We start from the raw sequence: 19480 nt of genomic DNA, 5'->3' as shown, positions 1-19480 counted from the left end.
CAAGTTTTGATAGAAACCTTAAATACCATTAACGACAATGGGTCTCATCCTGTGACAACGATATCATCCACGCCTGTAGAAATCCCAATGTTTAACCCTAAGGATAGATAAGGTGCAAGCAAATGGTGTGAAGAAATCGAGAAGCTGGGAGATACGTTTCATTGATCCGGCTTTGAACAGATGACACGTGCCGCAGGTGGACTTATTTGTGAAGCTAATACTTGGTTTGCTTCGTGGTGTCCTCCTGAGAAGACGTGGGAATCTTTTGAAACGGAACTAGAAAAAATTTGAGCGAGAGGCTACGTATTGTCAGTCTTTACACTAGTGACCATGCCGAATCTTATAGTCAGTATGGCAGAAAAAAATTTCTTATTTAAAAGGTTTATGTTCAGATCAGGGAAGCAGCTTTCAACAGTAACGTAAGATCCATCACTGACTTATATTTATTAAATAATTATGCTCAGGCATCGCATAGTTTTAGTAAACAAATGCGCGGTGAAAAAAGGCCATCTCCTTCCACTCCTACAAATGCATTATATAATTGTCATAAATGTAAACGCCTCGGGCACATAAGTCGCTATTTCCCCGTTAACCAAAGTGAATTTAACTATTCGAAATGTTGTAAACATTGCGGTAAATTGGGACACCGCCCTGAACATAAATTACTTTTGTGAAGAATTAGATAAAGATTTCACCACCGATTTCAAAATACAAGATTTAAGTGTGATTTGTTTGATATACCCGTGCTAAGACAAATTTAACTTTGGAAAAACAAGGAACCGCATTTGAAATTTATTTTCATGTCGTGGATGACGACATAATGATTCCCAGTGTTATTTTAGGTCTGTAGGTAGGCTTTATTGAACTGTCGTGATCTCACGATCGGTACCGATTTTAAAGGAACACGGCATAGCTTGGATACTGGAAATCACGTTACTTCCGAAAATTTTAACACTCCTCTGAAGTCTAACGATCGTGAACGACTAATGACATTGCTCGGACGATTTAATAAATATATTACAACAGGAAATTCGGCAACTCCAATCTCAACTGCCAAATTAGATATAAAATTAAATGAAGATAAAATTATTTCTCATACCCCTTATCGAATGGCGTTATCTGACAGGGAAAAAGTTAAATCAATAATTAATGACTTGTTAAAAAATAAAATAATACGTAAAAGTAAATCTCCATATGATAACCCGATCATTCTAATTCACAAAAAAACGGCGACAGTCGATTAGGTGTTGATTATTGATCTTTGAACATATCGATGACCAAATAGATCGTTTAGGGAAATGTACTTATTTTAGCACACTTAATATGGTTGCTGTGTTTCATCAAATTCATATATCAAAAGACTCAATTAAAAAAACTGCTTTCATGATTTGTGATGGCCATTATGAGAATTTGCGTCTTCCTTTCGGTTTATCTAATGGACGGGCTATGTTTCAACGAGCAATGTCCAATGCTCTGGGTGAACTTAAGGACAGAGATGTTTTAATTTATATCGATGATCTCTTAATCGCTCCAAATTCCATCACCGAAGGATAGAATAATTACAACGCGTACTGGTTGCTCTAACCAATGCAGAATTTTCATTAAAAATCAAAAAATATTCTTTCTTCGAAACTAGTATTCAATATTTGGGACAAGAAATAGACAAGTGCGGAGTACGACCGGGAGTTAGTAAAGTAATAGCTTTTTTGAATGCACCTAATCCTAAAAATGTTAAACAAGTCAGACAATTCATGGGCCTGGCTGGGTATTTCCGTAAGTATATTCAAAAATTTGCAATACGAACAACCCTAACTTAGCTTAACTAGCCCTTTTTTGCAGCATTAAATTAACCAAAATTAATGAGAAATTGGTTTGGGGAGATGAGCAAGAATTAGCGAAAAATTATGTTTGTACGCATTTAACTAGCAGACCACTATTAGTAATATTTGGTCCTGAATTGAACAACGATGCTAGTGCATTGGGCTTTGGGGCTATCCTATTCCAACGTCATCACAAAGATCTAAAAGTTGTATCATATTTCTCAAAACGCACCTCCGCAGATGAAGCTAAATATAATTCGTAAGAATTGGAAACTCTGTCTGCATTCTACGCCATCAAGCATTATCGAGTATATTTGCATCGTATAAGCTTTAAACTTATTACTGATTGCAACTCCTTGAAACTTACACAAAACAAAAGAAAATGCATGACCCGGGCAGAGGCTCATTCAATCGGGATTGTAATCCCCTCCATCCTTCTAAGGTACACTGGTGGACCAGGCTCCTCATTTGCGGCCCCTCCATCGGTTATCCTGAGAAGGCGAGAGAACGCTATTCTAGTATTGCTATTTATCAGAATATCCGAAGGAGATCTTATCCTGACCATAAGTGACGCATGCTCACATACATTTTCATTGGACTGTTCTCCTTTCAAACACATTGCAGTATGGCTTTATAGAATAAATGTTACTAGATATGTGCGATATTAAGGTAGTTTATTAGGAAAAATCCGAATTACTTTTTCACTAATTGAACTTATTTTGAAAAATTATAAGGCCTATATTTATTCACAAAAAAAAAGATATTTAAAGCTCAAAATTAATTCCCAACTCTGGAAAATAAAAAAACCAGACAATATTAACGATCGTTGTTTTTTATAATTAAGCCATTATTGGCTCTGGTATTTAATTGGAATTTGATGGTAATCTATCATGCGTGAAGTCCCTGAAGGACAAATATTTCCATTATTTTCCTACTCGGCGTAGTGCACGTTCGTGTACATGCACCAAAGTCAATAAACGAAAGCTTGTAACAGTCTATTATCCACCGAACCATTCTAGTTAAAACATACCACATAACTCACAAAAATGTCTCGAGTTGAACCAATCAAATATTTCGAATCGAAGGTACATTTTGCTCGAAAGGTATTAAACGAGAAATTATACGAAATCGGCGATCCCACCGTATTTAAATTCATCGTATATTTGCTGAGATACAAGAAGTTAACTTTTTGTTTACAGATCGTTTTGGGTTTATTACATTTATCGGGACTAGTACACTCTTTTTACGGTAAATTCAAAGTGTTTTATGACCTTAACGATATCGATAGCGCCATCTTCAAGTTCGTGGACAGTTTCAGCAACGTACTTCTCGTTTTGAGCAATACCTTCGTGACGTTCAACATTTTCCACGGTACTGTTCTCTGTGATGTCGCCTATTACCTTCATTATAATAGATTCTCAAATAAACAACACGAACCGGTATTTGTCTTCAGTAAAGGTATGGTTGCTCTACATCTATTGACGCTTCTTCCTTTAACCATTAACTGTTACGTGATAGCATTCCAAACCGGCTGGAAATTTTATCAGTATATCCTGGCCAGAGATATCGAATACTGGTTCTTTAACTTTGTTAGTTCTGGCACAGTGGCATTTGCCCAGAAAATCAAAAACAAATTTTCTGATATCAACCAATTACTAAGCGAGATAGAAAGTGAGTTTATAGTGACCGATGTCGTCGATGATCCAAACACCATTGATAACATAACAACCATTTCCAAGTGTCTGGAGAAGCTAGAGTTTATTAAGGAACATCACAACGCATTATGCGATTTGCTGGATAGATTTAACAAAGCCTTTAAAGCAGGTTTGGTGATGATTGTTCTCTCCATTAATGGAAATATTTTATGGAACGTAACGGTACTAATTGAGTTTACCACAGAGAAAAGATTAATTAATGGAATGGATATCAGTGTGTTTGTTTCTGTGTCATATATTTTAATGATACTTGTTACATGCGTAAGTATTATTTACTAAGTTGTTTATGCATTTATACATACATTCTATATATCATTCATTTATATATGTATATACGAGAAAAATGTGAAAAATGTACGGCCTGACAATGAAAACCAAGATTTTTTGTTAAAAATAATATTATATCTCTTCATAATCTCCTTTGACTTCAATATACTTAGTCCGACATTCTCCAACATCAGTATTCCTTCCCAAAAGAGAGAGCCTAGAAGGCTAGGCAAATATTAATCTACGGCTAAATAAACTTCTTCACTTTGCATATCCTGTAAACCAACGGGGTGCAGCAACAGTAAACGCCTACCAAAAGAAACCTTCTTCCAGTTTGAGGCGTGTTGTCTTCGAGGAAGATGATTTTTACTTCATAAAGATTTGTGTCTATAAAAGAGTTTCAATCGCTTTCATTTAGTCAATAAAGTTGGATTAATATTCTCCTGTAATTGCATCCAACTACCTTCTCATTTCCTCTTTCGCAATACAAAATACGATGACCACGAATTTTCCGGCTGATGCGATCGACTTCACTTTCTTTGGCGCTGGTATTTGTGTATCAATATCTCATTTATGATGACAAATCCCTATTGAATTACTCGAAAGACTACTTGAGGGAGCAAAATAAAACTTATCATACGAAATAAGAACTTACGCCCTGGTTAGAAACACAAATTTTCGTTGATTGAAACTGTTCGGCTTTTTAACTGGCGATTTCTGTTCCAAAATATATTAAACATATTTTACGTTTCGAATACAAGTTTCTTATGATTAATTTAACGTATACTCTTCATACAAACATCTCAGACCAAACATCTGAGGGATATCACTTACAAACAAACGAAGGTGGAAACTCTGCAACCAACTTCACTAAAAATAATATCTATAAGTCTGTTAAATATAAAAACATAACAGAAACGTCATCTTTGCGTCAAGTTGATAACTTCAACATCTAGTCCCTTCAATAAAACAGTGAAATCACATCATCTGGATTAATGATGTCAAAACGCCGCAATGTTGCCGTATGATGCTTAGATCATTTTTCTTTCGGTTTCACAGTGTTTCCTTTTGATATATTATTAGTATTTCGTCTTAGTTTGTTCTTTAATACCTGTATACATCTTTCTTGGTAAAACTACATTTAAACACTGTATTCTCCCCCGTTTCATGCAAGTGACATTTATCTAACAGTATCTAAAATTATATACAACATTTTTTCACGATTCCATAATTTATCAATTTCTTCTTCAATATGTATCATCAAGTTCATCCAAACCGAAGGTGTTATTAACCATTCCTGTTTGCAGCACGAAGAACAATATATTAATAAATGTTATCACTAATGAAATCTAATCAATTGTTATTCCACAATTTATCTTGTTCCATCAACTTTTGTTGTCTTAACACTATTTTTATAATCATCTTGCAATGAGTGACAATTGGGTATATTGGTTCCATTCTTAAATATCTATGTCTCAACTAAATACCCAAATTAAAATAATAAGTCTTCCTTAATGTTATTATATGCTTTTAAAAATTATATTCTTTTACATGCAATATCTGGAAGTTCCGTTAGTCTTCTTCGTGGAGTATCTATAAACCATTTAAATTATTATATAATGCCCAACATTGTATGAAAGGATGTTCTACATCTATCAAAGAGCTGTATATCTCTATGATTTCTATGGATACCTTTCAGACTAACAGTTTTCAATGAAATAATAGTATTAAATTATGTTTATATTGAAAAAAATTACTCACTCTTTTTATATATTTCATATATTTGATCTCTGATAGAGCTAACATCTAGCTGAACTGGATTCGTCACCCGCCTTGTATGAGAATGCTTTCTTTTCGGAGAATCTAAGATTATATTTTTAATTTTTGGAGATATTTTAGTAACCATACTAACATTCAATGCAGTTGCAACACGCTAGAAATATTTTCAATCGAAAACGCAGCAATTATTTCGTTATTTCGTCCCTGTTCGAAATAACTCAATCTGTTCTATCTGGCTTCGACATCTTCAATCAGATAATAATAAGCAGCGATTTGAAATTTATCAAAATAGGCAAAGCGTTTGCTGGTTTATAAGCTGTAGTTAGTATAATTATTATTTTGAAAAATGTTGCAGACGTTTAACGACCGGACGGCTTTTGTAGGCTGGTTCTGTCTGATTCTAAAGCGAATTTAAAAATTACGACAGGCAGTAGATTAAATATATTGATGATGTGAATTAACTGTTATTTTGAATCTACTATATATTACGTTTTGTTTAACGGTAACTATGAAATATTCTTCGATAAGTTTCGCAAGATTCTAAATAATTTCACAACCAAAATACTTTATACATAGATCCTAATAACTTTGAAATGTGTGTCATTATATATAAATTTGTATCTTTTACTCTATCTCTAAAATGAGCAACTGTTTTATTATGAACATATTTGTAAAATATAATAATTGATTCTTTCAGTTTCAAGCCGCTTTAATTGCTGTTGTGGGTGAACATCTAGCTGAAGAAGGACAGGCCACGTCTCGAATATGCTACCATTTACTAAACAAATTTCCATATTTTACCGAGAACAAGAGCGCCGCAGTCATCAGAAAGGAAATATGCGGACTGCTGGACCAAGCCAAATCTCGCAATGTAACCCTCAATGCCGGAGGATTCTTTTCAATGAACTGGGGTATACTTGGATCCATTGGATCAACTGTTGCCACATACTCGATTGTTATAATGCAATTTGTATTAAAATAACCAGATATTACCAATATATTTTATTGATGCGATACAATATTACTATATTTAACTACTCTTGTAAAAATAATCACATAGAATAAAATTGAAAAAAGGAAAAAATAATTATTATGGTTATTATATTATATATATTCATTTGTGTTTAAATATGGACTGTATAATGTTCATTTGAAGATTTCTCTTTTCGTAGTTTCTTTTTAATTAAGGGTTTTATGCTTCTCTCTAATAAAACTTTAAATGTATTTTTATGTTAACAGTTTATTCCTTAAAACATCTTCTAAAATCTTTTAACGAATGAAATCAATTGATCCTATATATCTACCAGGATTGATACTGCAAGTTAAAACCTTGAATGCTCAAACAACAATGTTTATGCTTATGAACAACATATTTATTCAATAACTTGGTGATAGTAATTTGTTTCACTCCAAGACTGAACTTAGTCTTTTGTTGAAATTGACAAAACGGTAATAAGATTACGATAATCGTGAGTTCGAATCACGTCCAGGAATGAGTGTAAAGATATTATTAACATATTATATATAAAAGGAGTATAAAATCGAATCCAACGAATACGTACATTTCAACCACAACAGAAAACAAGCATGTCTTAATCATATGGTATATTTTTGGGAAATCTAAAAAATGATGGATTTACTGATAGTGCCAGTTCTGGGGGCAGCAATCAAGATACGTAAACTGTTGATCATTTGTAAATACAGCATAAAAGATTTAACAAAATAAACCATTAACTTGGGCTACTTAAAAAGTTCCGTACTAACAATCCAACTACACCAACTTTTATAGAATTATAGACTATGTATTGTGTTTGCCTAGTATGAAAACCCCTATTATTGTCTCGCGCCTTATACTTGTGATTAAATTTCTATACAATTCATTAGTTGTCACTTTTATAAGAAAATTAATGGCCACGTTAGATGTGCGGGTCCAATATACAATAAAAATTAATTATACTTGGATCAATAAATACTCTTTGTTATGTTAAAAAGAATGTAAGGAGCATATTAAAAAGATAAAATAAAAAATCCACATATAATGTAATATTAATAAAATGACAGCCGATTTGGTTGGCGCAGTGGTAAAGGCGACAAAACGGTCGCCGTGCTGTTGCGATAGTCGCGGATTCGAATCCTGCTGGGGCATGGTCGTAAATTTATGTTTGTGATTCTTTAACATTTGTGATTGTTCTTGGGCAAGAGTTCAAAATCCCACAAGGAAAATTATCTCAGTCACACCAGTAACCAGGCTGAGTAAGACCCGATGCTTTCTGGCTTAGTAGGCTCAATGCCGAGGACCGTAGTTCGGAGCCCACGTTAATCAGTAGGTCCAGTTCAGATAAGGCCAGTTGGTAAAAAGGAGGCTTTAAAATATAAAAAAAAAATTAAATCGCAAAGAGACATGAAATACTCTAGTGTCATGTTAACATAGAAGTATTTAAACTTATCCGTCGCTGCAGTCATACGACAGCATCCAGTCATATGTTAACTCAAGTTCGCGAATTTATAGTCAGTTTCACTGTCTGTTTTTTCGCCGGGTCCTCGGGCCCAATAACTGGTGCCTGGTTAGCGGGTGCCATATCCTCAAATTTAATGTTGTAGCAGTAGCGACCCATAGGGGTTAACTGTAAAGCAGTTTGTGTGGGACGCGCAAGTGTTTCAACTCTTGGATGACATTGGAGCAGGATATAAACTCAAAAAGTAACATTAATTGATTTTCATTCAGAAACATTTTAGCATGGTCCACCAAAACTTAATAAGTTTAAGTAAAATCAAAGTGTTTTCATTCCTATATAAATCAAAAGTTATACATCGCTTTTTTAGTGTATATTTTAAATACATATTGTAAATTACTTGGCAACAAATAATAGTAATAAATCAAAAGTTATACATCGCTTTATTAGTGTATCGCTATACATATTGTAAATTACTAGGCAACAAATAATAATAATAATAATTTATTCTGCTTTTAATGAATTAGTTTATTTGATAGATAACAATATTTTTGAAAAATATTAATTAATTAAATTAAATATTGTGTTAAGCTTATTAAATTATTAATTGATTTATTAAGCATGTCTTCAACACTATAATCTTATCAAGGAAACAAAACAGTTTAAATTTATAATAAATCGAGATTGCTAAATGAAACGTCGGTTTTTAATTTTTCAGGAAAAAAACGCCGTCTTTAACACAAACACACAAACAACGAAGTTACTTCTTTTCTCTCGTGGTAAATTAATTACGAATTCCGAACGCATTTCGTTTCCAGTTTAAAATGCGGCGTTTTCGTTCAAACTGGCAGAACAAAAGATAATATAATTACTCTCGATGAAAACTCGTTTAGTTTGCGTTCAACGGACATTTTTAGCGAAACTAGTATAACGAATGTTATTTGAAGCAATTACATAAATTGGCTTGTGTGTCATTAATTTGATATTGGAATGACTAACCAAAAAATGATTTAAATTGGTTTTTCAATTCGTTTAGCAGTTTTCGAAATGAAGCGCATTAAACTTGTGGCTGAAAATGATATATGACAAATGTTCGTTGGTTTGTTTTAATTATCAAAGCTGTTAGCGGTCACTAAAATGTAGAATGTGTTAAAAAGCCTATTAGAGTTTCTTAGTTACCGAGCTATACGTACAATAAATTAAATAACCTCAAAATTAATCGTATTGTTAGTCAATAATTTAATTTATTACTAGCTTCGCTGAACATAGGGTAAAAGTTGACTGTGGAAGTTGATCTAGCCGTAATATGATCAAAAAACTTAATTTCAAAACAATAATAAAGATACATTTGATATTTAATATACTTATTTGCTTAATTGGGCGTAATATAAATAAAGTATTACTCCAGAATCGAAGCTTGAAATTTAAATTACTTACTTCTTTTGTTCCCAGAGACGTCATTGAAAGCATGCATTATATTTATGAATCGTACATAGAAAATGTTCTTAGAGCAAATCCTGTTGGATAAAGAGATAATTAATATGTTCAATGTATGGCTAAATAATAGGAGCTTGACCACCTCTATGGTACATATCTAAATGTTCGTACTTCCAATAAAAATCACGGCACCAAAGCTATGAATTTTCTATACCCACAATTTTATCATTTGAATAGTTAATAACTTTTCTATGTAATTCAGGATATCTTTGACTATATTTTCTGAAAGCTTCTCTATGTAAGTCATGATGATTCTATAGGGTATTCTAGCAACTTCTCGAGGTCCTTTAATGTAATTTTGATAATATATTGAAATAGCTTGTTTATGTTTATTCCTTAGTGCATCAGTAAATATCTTCCTTCTTTTTTTTTTGTTCTTGATTGAGTATTAATTTAGTTGCACATATTCGTCGATATATTGATTTAAACCAATTTTAAAAGAAACTCCAATCTGGTAATGTTTTGTTAATTGTCTTCCATGTGATTCCATGTATATTTAAGTTTAAGTTTGGTTATTTTTAGAAAAAGTTTAAATTCAAAAAAATTGTAATGTTAAATTTTTGAGCAATATTAAACTCCCTGCCTATATTAAAACATTTAACCCTCTACTTATTATAGCTAATTTGATACTAATTCAAAGCTTGTCTGATGAGCCTTGAAATAAACTTCTTGCACAATCTCCTTGACCTTTTCCTGATAAGTCAGGCGATATGAGTGAACACCAAGGAAAATGGTTTAATCAGGACATACAAGAGATGGGATATCAACATGAATGAGGAGCACTGTTTATCACTTCGCAGAAAACAACAAATGTCCGGGCATCCCAATGGAGATAAAGTAATTCATAAAACTTTTCAGGGAAAATGGACGCAAATACAAAAAAATAACCATCGGCAGCATTTTTAAAACCTTTATTATAGTAAGTAAAATTATGAAAAAATTTAGAAGCTTATTAAAGAATCCTATAATTTTTCATTGATTATATACCAACTTATATCTACTTCTTGAGATACATAGAAGAAGCAATAATATAAAAGGTCGACTTAGTAGCCACACTGATCAAAACAACATTGGCCATCCTCCTGTGGATGTGCAAGAATTACCGAAATTTTTTTGCGGCTAATAATTATATTTAGTGCATAAAAAAACGTCTAAATATTTTGTTATGAATCTAAAACTACACATGAATTAAATAAATTAATAATTTATTAAATAATTAAGAAAAGAGCGGTTTCGAGAATCAAATGAGTCGTAATATTTCATGACAAAATTGAGACTGTTGTGTCTATATTTTAACACAAAAGTTTAAAATTTTTTGGACACTGTTATCGAAAATCTACCATATAAAAATTCATTATGAATTAGTACATTTTAGGCTAATTTAATTGTACATATTTTACTTTAAAATATGCAAATTAGTCATATCAAATTAGATAAAAATAGAGTAGATCAGATTCAAAATCAAAGAACTTATTTTTTTGGTTTGTTAACTTGGTTTATTATAAAAGCTGGTCAACTACAAAAAAACAATTCGAAATTTCTTACCAATACTTATATTCATTACGTTACGTCATAAGCAAAGAACTACACAATAACCTCGAAATCAAATGGATCTCCGAATTTTTCCAAGATTTCGCCTTAAAACATGAAATAAGGTAACTAAATAACAGCAATGTAGGTTCCCCCTGACATCCGCTCCATTTAATATTTTCTTTCAGATATCTCTAGGAGACCACAAGTTGAGGCAGCTTTCTATGCAGACGACATTCGAACATCCGAAGCAGACACCAAAAACAACTCGATGAGACGGTCCAGTGGTTGCATTTATGGAGGTTGCAGGTCAACCTACAGAAAAACCAGGTCATCTTCTCAACAACAAGCGTTTTGCACCAAGCATTTCGCGTCTTAAAATCGAGAACGCCGAAATATCATGGTCAGAAGAAGCCACATATCTCGGTCTTGTCTTCAATCGCAAGGTCTTGTCTTGTCTCCATAAAGGTCAAGGTATTGTTAATTTACTGTTCCCGCTTATCAACCGGTCCAGCAGGCTTCCTCTCTCTATAAAATCTCTCCTGTACAAGATGCTGGTTCGATCAGTCGTTCTATACGGCTCCAGTGTCTATCTAAAATAGGTCTCACCAAGCCAGGTGGAACGTCTTCAAGTCTTTCAAAACAAGATTCTCAGGAGAATAATCAATGCCCCCTGGTTCGTCAGGAACAATCAAAATTATAGAGAAACAGACGTCCCCCAAGTTCACGATTTTATATCCGAGGTCTACTCGAGGTATTTCTCCACTCTTCGTCTCTCAGGCAATAGATGTATTACCGAGCTGGCCGATATTTTAGGCCAATAACTCATTCGGCTTTTCGTGGGCTTATTCTATCACAGCCGACTCTTCCTCGTCGTGCTCTAACTCCAAATTATCTCGACCTTCTCCGGCGAGCGATTAACTTATGTATCGCAAGCTGAGTGGTGTGATAACGACGCCACGTCCTTGCCTGGCCCTTGTGCCTCTTAACGGTGTTACCGGTTACGGGCACCCTCCTTACTAACAGTAAGAAGTATCAGTTAGGGTCATTGGATCGGCTGATAGGGTGGGGTTTAGTGGGTAGCCCAGGGGCAGTCTCGCTTATTCCTGCGGGTCTTCCCGGCCAGGTATCCGTAACAGGATTCCCCTTCCCGTTTCCAGGCCAAAAAAAGCAATGTATAAGCAATAGAGCTACTGGACAACACACAGAATATCAGAGGATTGATTTATAAATATTACTCTTAACTTTAGGTCAAATTGTCTAATTCAATTTTAATTTTTGAAATATATTTTAATGTATTTATACTTCACACGTCTTGCTGGTTTGTGTATAATGCAAGTGCAACAAAATATTAGTAATAAACTAATTTGTAAATTAAGATTTTCTTAAGCATATCTAATGTAAAATCTGTCTGTCAAAAAATATATAACGAAAAGTATGAATCAACAATTCATGAAATGCATAATATGCATTTAATACGAGCAAATGATAACATCAACACAATTCAAAAACGATTTTTTTTTGTTAATTTCCTGTATTCGCATCAACGTGACTATTATTATAAATTGACAAAGGAGTAGTGCATATTTTTTAATGAGTTTTTACAACACATCGGCTACCAATCGAACTGCAACAATGGGGTACTTGGTGAAATTCAGCGTATTTATATTGTTATCGGTACAATTCGGACCTACAATGGCTCATCAGTCGGTAAATTAATTAATCGAATGTTTGTTTTTGACATTTATATTCATGTTTTATTCAAAATTTCATGTTAACACAAGCAATAATATTTCCGGCATGCTATGCTCCGTTTTTGTTCTGGGATCGATCGGCATCCAGAACGATGACACGGTTTTCTATACGTTCCATTAGATACTATGTTATTTTTTATTCTTTGTTATGACGAGCTTTACAAGAAGTCACAATTATCTAAGTATCAATAATAAAAGTTCTTTATTTTAATTTCTTTATTATAATCTATTTCTAGTTTGATGCTAATGTAAAGAAACAAACATTCTGAAACTGTATATTTTAATTATTATTTGTTTAATCTAAAAATGTGTTAATATTTAAAAGGATTTTATTGTATAGAACTCTAGTTTTCCGGACTTAAGGAAAAGGTAGGAAAGGTAGCGTAATTAGTTTGTTCAGTCAAATGATGCTGGGCTGTGAAATAGAGGTAAATGGGGTCATTTTCTTCATAGCTCACTTTTCTACTTTTAAAATGCAAATAAACGCAGTACAGAATTACCGAAAATCGTTTCTGATTGTAAGTGAGTTCGATTAAAGATGCGCTTATTTCATATTTAATAAGAACAAGAAGAAGCATATTTCATCTCACTATATCGCTATAAAACTAAACATCGATCATAAATAACAGTAAAACTCGATAGATACCATGATTTATGGACCAAATTGAGTTTTGAATGAGTTTGGGAAAATAAAATAGATATTGAGCAATTTAGAATCGTTGATTTTTTTAATCATGTGATTATTTTCCTAGTAAATCTGATGAATTTTCAGGAATATTTTTATCCAGTTAGTCCAAAAGGTTATAATGAGAGCCTAAGTTTATTTCCACGAATATAATTCTTTTGCACTCTAAACACATAATGCTGACACGAAATATCAATTCCACATCACTCATTGGTCTCTTATTTTGATTAGAACCATAGTGGTAAAGCTAAGTCTTTATTTATAATATTCAGTGGTGAAACAACGCACAAAATAATTTTAATTTGTTTAAAGTTGCACTATAATGTGATGTGTGTAACATGTTCAAAATATATTTATATATTTTATTAATAGTTCATGAAATTAAGTACGTTTAATTTATAAATTAATCTCAAGAGAGATGAAATATTAAAATGGAATTCAATTTTTACTTTTACTGTTGACAAATAGATGACACTCAACAAATTTATTGAACATTCTATCCTATTCACTAATTAATTTACATTTTTCTTGATAAATGTTTTTTTTTTACTAATTAGTCCAAACATATTTCTAATGATGAAATAAATTATTGAAACATTCAAGAATATTTAAAACAAATAAAAAAAAACCTATGAAATAAATTTATATCTTTTTATTTATTTTAGCAAAAGTCTTTTCGTATTTATCAATTAGAAGATGGTTGTCCGGAAGCGAAGACCATAAAACTGCCAATACATCTAAAAAACGTCAACATTTCCTTGAAGAATGGGACTTATTATTTGGCTTTTAATGTAGCCATATACCAGAACATGCCACAGGACGTAAAGGTGTGAACCAAAATAAATCCATGATGCTAAATTAAAATTATCATATCACATCGTCATATTTAACGTAAACTATTCATGATATTGCAGATCGAATTCCAATTAGTACGATGCAGAGACAGAGGAACTTTAAATTCGTGTGAGAATTTTCACAAAATTACCATACCGTTTTTCTGCAAATTAATGAATATAGATGGACCATGGATTGGTTATGTTAGAAGTTTAGAGCCACCTTTAAGATGTCCACTTAAGAAGGTATATTATTTATTTTCTTATAGATTTTTTCTTTAATTCCTAATAAACTTTCAATAGTAATCAACTACACTACTTCAACAGTAATCGTACTACACTATAAGATATTAGACGAGATACTTTAATAAACTATTTTATTTTAACGAAAAGAACTGGCTGACGAAGAGACTGAAAACTGAAGAAAAAGACTTGGTGGAATTACTGGACAAACGATATTACCATCCATATCCCACTTTAATGTAAATGAGACCCTTAAAAATAAACACTTGACTCATCAGTCAACATCACCCATAAACCCGTTATTCTTCTAAACAACCAGGACCATTAATCAATACTTCAAGCTCTTCAACATCATTCTCTTTCAATGCATGTGGAACCTAATATTTTTGTTTCAGAATCATTAATCTTACTTATTAATTCATTTCCAATAATTTCCCTTTTTATTTAAAAAAGGGCATGGCACCTCCTTGCTGACTCCATAAACTTTATGTGTTTGTAAATGTCCTCATATGAATTATAATACACCATGAACCGTCAGTAATGCTTCAAAGAAATTTGTTTGCATATATTTGGATGCCCACATAGTAGTGTGTTCACATGAAAATGTTTTAAAGTTTCCTTTTTAATATAAAATAACCAGCTAGGGTTTATCTGAAGTCCCAATCTATAGTGGCCATCTTTGACGGCATCTATTTAACCTGTCTTTTTTGGTATATTTTAGAATCTTCTTTTTATCAACTAGGGTTTATCTGAAGTACCTACTGCTTAACGTGGGTTTCGAACACCGTTCTCGAAATTAAGCTTACCGTTTGGCGAGTAACCAATTTGGAGATCATCCCAGAAGACATCCGGTCTTGGTCACTGACGAGATAGATCATTTTCGTTGTATGATTTTATACTCTTACCACACCAATCACCTTTATAAGAAATTACAAACATTAGTAGGCGCTAACTGAAAAAATGTGTGCAAAGTGATATTGAGTAATGTTATGGACAGATATTTGTGATCTTTTTACAACAGTCTCAATGTTGTTTGCAAGTTGTTACCCTTTTACATTTAGGGGCAAAACTAAAGTACAAAGTAGCATAAAGCAAGTACAGTGGACAGAAAATACAAGTACAACTACCTTATGGTACATCCGAATACATTTTGAATATACATAGCCGTAACTTACTTCCAAATGACGATCAGAAATGTAGGATTTGATAGTCGGATTATTTAACTAAGCAAAATATTGACTAACTTTCGAATATTTGGATATCCAAGAATTGCGTAATTGTGTAAAATAAGAAGTAATTTTTCAGGAGTTCAATTAAGTTCAAGTAAATCATCAACCCTGTGTAAGAGAAAATGTAGGATCCCTGGAATAACATCAAAAATATCTATATATTCACAGTTTTTAATTAACTTGTCACTGCAGTAACATATACTACCCAAATATTATTTTAGGGGCTATATCGACTACCAAACGCTTTGACAATTGACGCAAATGAAATTGGAAGACTTCGGCTAGGAGATGGCAATGTTTTTAGAATTAACGTTAAAATATTTACGCAGCAATCTAATAAAATGGTTTTCTGCTGCACGGCTGAAGGGCAAACTATAAATGTTTGACCATATTAAATAATCCACAGCATGTATTTGCAATATATAACATACTAAATATGTTATTATTGTATGACGTTTTGTTAATTAAAAATAAACATGCAAGGAAAAACGTTGGTTAATATCGAAAAGAATTTAATATATTTAATAATATTTTTTCAATTAATAATTTTAAATAATGTATAGAGCCAAGAAAATATAAATGACGGATAGAAATGTATTTTAATAAATTTTAAGTTAATTAATCTTAAGTTATAAAAATAATCGCACTAATTGAACATAGATTATGAGATATAACATTAGATTCTGTTATATAATATAAAGTTGTTATTTTAGTTATGGATAACACATTAACAATATATTAATTTTTATGGGGATATTAAATTTATAATTAGTCCCAATTACTATTTGTATTTAAATGTTCCCTTTAAATATAAAGTGTAAAATATTAAATAAGATTTTTACGTCAAAATAAATTAATGCTTTCAAATTTGTTAAACCTATATCCAGGGTAGAAATGTTGCCCCCAACAAGAATGTTGCCTTAGAATATCGGCGCATTTTGTATCGTACGCAGATTACCAGTAGTGATTTCTTCAGGTTATAGTTTTCCAGATACATATCAGTAAATAAATATCATAGCTAAACATTTTATAGAAAAAGAGAATTGAACTTGGATCCATTACTATATTACAGCACCCAATTGTTCAACAATGAAGTCACAGGTCATTTTGAATCAAATTTTAGACGAATGCATTCAAACTTCACAGGCATAAAGAGATTAAATATCACTCACCTTCTCCACCTGTTCCACATTCCATTGTTGATGGCCATATCGTTCAGATATAAACAGGTCTTTAGGTCAAATATATTCTACGCCATATACACTACAGCTGTCAATATGAAAAAGTGTTCTACCCTATTAAGGTATTGTTTCATAATACACAAAAGAAACTTGAACAATTAATATTATTTCTTCAGGAGGCAAGCCTTTTTCAAAAGTGTGAACTTTCCACATCAGTCTTCATTTATTACTTGTTTGTTACTTATCTTATAGTATTTAGATTTAACACGTTCAAACGTATGTTAAACATAACCTCTAAAGTCTTTAATTAATAAACCAAACCAAACTCATAAAATGGTTTTGAGAAAAAGTAACTTTATCATTCTTCAAATAGAATTTATTCACATAAATTTCAATTAGTAACCGATATGTAATAAGTTATAAAACATAAGTGGATTTAAAACAATAAAAAATTAACTTAATTTTAAAACTATTTATTTTACGGAAAGAACAGGTAACTTGTTCATGCCTATACAAGTTTCTGTTGGCTAGGATTCCACATGCGCACTAGATAACATTTTTAGGTTAATTTTGTATTTACATTTGGTTGAGGTAATATAATTATTTCATAGGCAAAATTAGCGGCAGATAATGCGAAAATAAGTGTATTGTGAATGTGAATTACTAGTAAAATATTATCATTTTATAACACTTATTTTGTAGATTGTTATGGAACAAAGGATACATTTTTATGTTAAATAATATGGAAACCGAACTTACTTGAAAATTATAGTAAAGGTAAAAATGAAATATCATCATGTTTGTATACGTTTTCTGTCTATTTCTTATTATACTTATATTACTATTTTAGGATACAAACCAAATTATAAAATTAGAATTGAAAAATTTGGTGGATCAATCAAGATGAAAGTAATGTGTCCTTCAATGTTAATTTGTAGTTTATATGACAATGGAACTTTGTATTGTAGAGTGTGTAAGATTTGTGTGTCTATAATCTTTAAATAAGTTATATTTCCATTATTATATTTAACATATCATTTGTTCTTCATTAACCTAAAAATGACAATAAAAATATATCCTTTGTTACATAACAATCTACAAAGTTATAGTGTTATAAAATGATAATATATTACTAATAATTCATACCTTATACACTTATTTTCGCATTATTTGTCGCTAATTTTGCATATGAAATAATTATATTGCCTCAACAAAATGTAATACAAAATTAACCTAAAAATGACATCTAATCACAACTAAGACTGTGGTAGAAAAGGACGCGATTTGTGAAAACTGTCAGGCTAGATTAGAACAAATGCACATGTGCAGTCCTAGCCAATAGAACCTCGTATAGGCATGGATGAGGAGATTTTATAATGTCGTCTCATTCGAACATAAACCAAACTGATTATCTCTAGGTGTGTTATCTCTACTCGTCACCACCATTCAGCCACATGAGCACCACACCTCGTCTACGAATACACAGTTTTCGAAGTCAGGCCCGTTAACAGTCGCGTGATATAACATATATATGTGCCGGTTAACCATAATTACGGCTTTCCTGAGTAAACTGAACCAAGTGATCACAAATCTCTTTTAAAATCGACTTTACGCCTTTAAAAAGTGTTTTTTTTTTCAGAGACCATAAAATGTGAGAGCCGGAGTGATCAACAAGGATTGATCGATGGATCAGAACTTCCCCCTCAATCACTCCAATACACCAATTTTTCATGAGTCACTAACAATAACAATAGAAAATAGAATTAGTAGTTTTCAGCACATTATTATACAGATCGCTCTAAATCATCTATTTTCGAAAATATAAAATCAAAACAAGCGCAAATAATCTTCTGGAATCACTATTTTTAAAGCTCCAATGTAACAGGTATGTGGAGCTGGATGATGAGATTCTGTCGAAAGGTAGAACTAATTCGAACCCAACGCGGGTGGACACAATAGATGTACAACTTATAGTTGTAGTAAATGTAAGTTTGAGTATCGCCTGTACCTTCGTCCGCCAGTTCGCCTTTGAGAACCTTTGAAATGGCACTGCTTCTATCCAAATTTTCATAGTGCCCCTCTGTGGAATAGCTTTCCAAATTTTAGTGACTCCAGATTCCAATAGTTTAAGAAACTGAGAAACTATAATCCGCCTTTGGTGCACCTCTACCCTGAAGTGCAACAGCAACTCCAGTCCACATTTGATGGCCTTACTCCTTGTCTTTGAGCACTTCCACGCCACCTTTTACAGCTTTACAGATTCAAATGATTATTTCGCCGTGGAGTTCTGGCCACCAAAGAATGCTTCGAGTACCTGTGGAATGAATATCACTCCAACATCCTCTGTCTCCTTTTCTTGATACATTTGATTCCGATTAATTGAGAGTGAATTCAAAAGAAAACAGCCGTATGATCTAACGGTAATCCTACTGACTGGGCTAATTATAAAATATGAAAGAGTTTAGAAAACAAAAACCATTAGTTTACTTCATAA

General features: G+C 32.3%; 2 protein-coding genes across 3 annotated transcripts; both read left to right on the top strand.

Moving 5' to 3' along the window:
- The first annotated feature begins 2778 nt into the window (after nucleotides 1–2778).
- On the top strand, nucleotides 2779–6633 carry LOC143193051 (uncharacterized). 2 transcript variants are annotated; one of them, XM_076399001.1, is made up of 3 exons: nucleotides 2779–3278; nucleotides 3339–3796; nucleotides 6279–6633. In XM_076399001.1, the coding sequence occupies exons 1-3, from the start codon at nucleotides 2867–2869 to the stop codon at nucleotides 6561–6563; spliced, it is 1155 nt and encodes a 384-aa protein (XP_076255116.1). In that variant the 5' UTR covers nucleotides 2779–2866; the 3' UTR covers nucleotides 6564–6633. The 2 variants fall into 2 exon arrangements, with proteins under 2 accessions (XP_076255116.1, XP_076255107.1); XM_076398992.1 differs by having other exon boundaries at nucleotides 2780–3796.
- Nucleotides 6634–12672: 6039 nt separating this feature from the next.
- On the top strand, nucleotides 12673–16438 carry LOC143193043 (uncharacterized). Its single transcript, XM_076398979.1, has 4 exons — nucleotides 12673–12771; nucleotides 14166–14327; nucleotides 14415–14579; nucleotides 16027–16438. The coding sequence occupies exons 1-4, from the start codon at nucleotides 12697–12699 to the stop codon at nucleotides 16189–16191; spliced, it is 567 nt and encodes a 188-aa protein (XP_076255094.1). The 5' UTR covers nucleotides 12673–12696; the 3' UTR covers nucleotides 16192–16438.
- Nucleotides 16439–19480: the final 3042 nt, after the last annotated feature.

This window comes from Rhynchophorus ferrugineus, unplaced genomic scaffold (assembly GCF_030347505.1).
Source record: "Rhynchophorus ferrugineus isolate W39M unplaced genomic scaffold, kcgeb_rfMv2 rfM1, whole genome shotgun sequence".
Classification (NCBI taxonomy): Eukaryota; Metazoa; Arthropoda; class Insecta; order Coleoptera; family Curculionidae; genus Rhynchophorus; species Rhynchophorus ferrugineus.
Note: the sequence above shows the minus strand (reverse complement) of the source record. Positions and strands in the feature narration are given on the sequence as shown.

What these genes read in the sequence shown, in the direction of transcription:
- LOC143193043 (XM_076398979.1), top strand. Translation starts at nt 12,697, where the DNA reads ATGGGGTACTTGGTGAAATTCAGCGTATTTATATTGTTATCGGTACAA. An exon ending in CTACAATGGCTCATCAGTCG is followed by an intron (nt 12,772 to 14,165) that starts GTAAATTAATTA and finishes TATTTATTTTAG; the next exon opens with CAAAAGTCTTTTCGTATTTA. An exon ending in TAAGATGTCCACTTAAGAAG is followed by an intron (nt 14,580 to 16,026) that starts GTATATTATTTA and finishes ATATTATTTTAG; the next exon opens with GGGCTATATCGACTACCAAA.
- LOC143193051 (XM_076398992.1), top strand. Translation starts at nt 2,867, where the DNA reads ATGTCTCGAGTTGAACCAATCAAATATTTCGAATCGAAGGTACATTTT. An exon ending in TAATGATACTTGTTACATGC is followed by an intron (nt 3,797 to 6,278) that starts GTAAGTATTATT and finishes TGATTCTTTCAG; the next exon opens with TTTCAAGCCGCTTTAATTGC.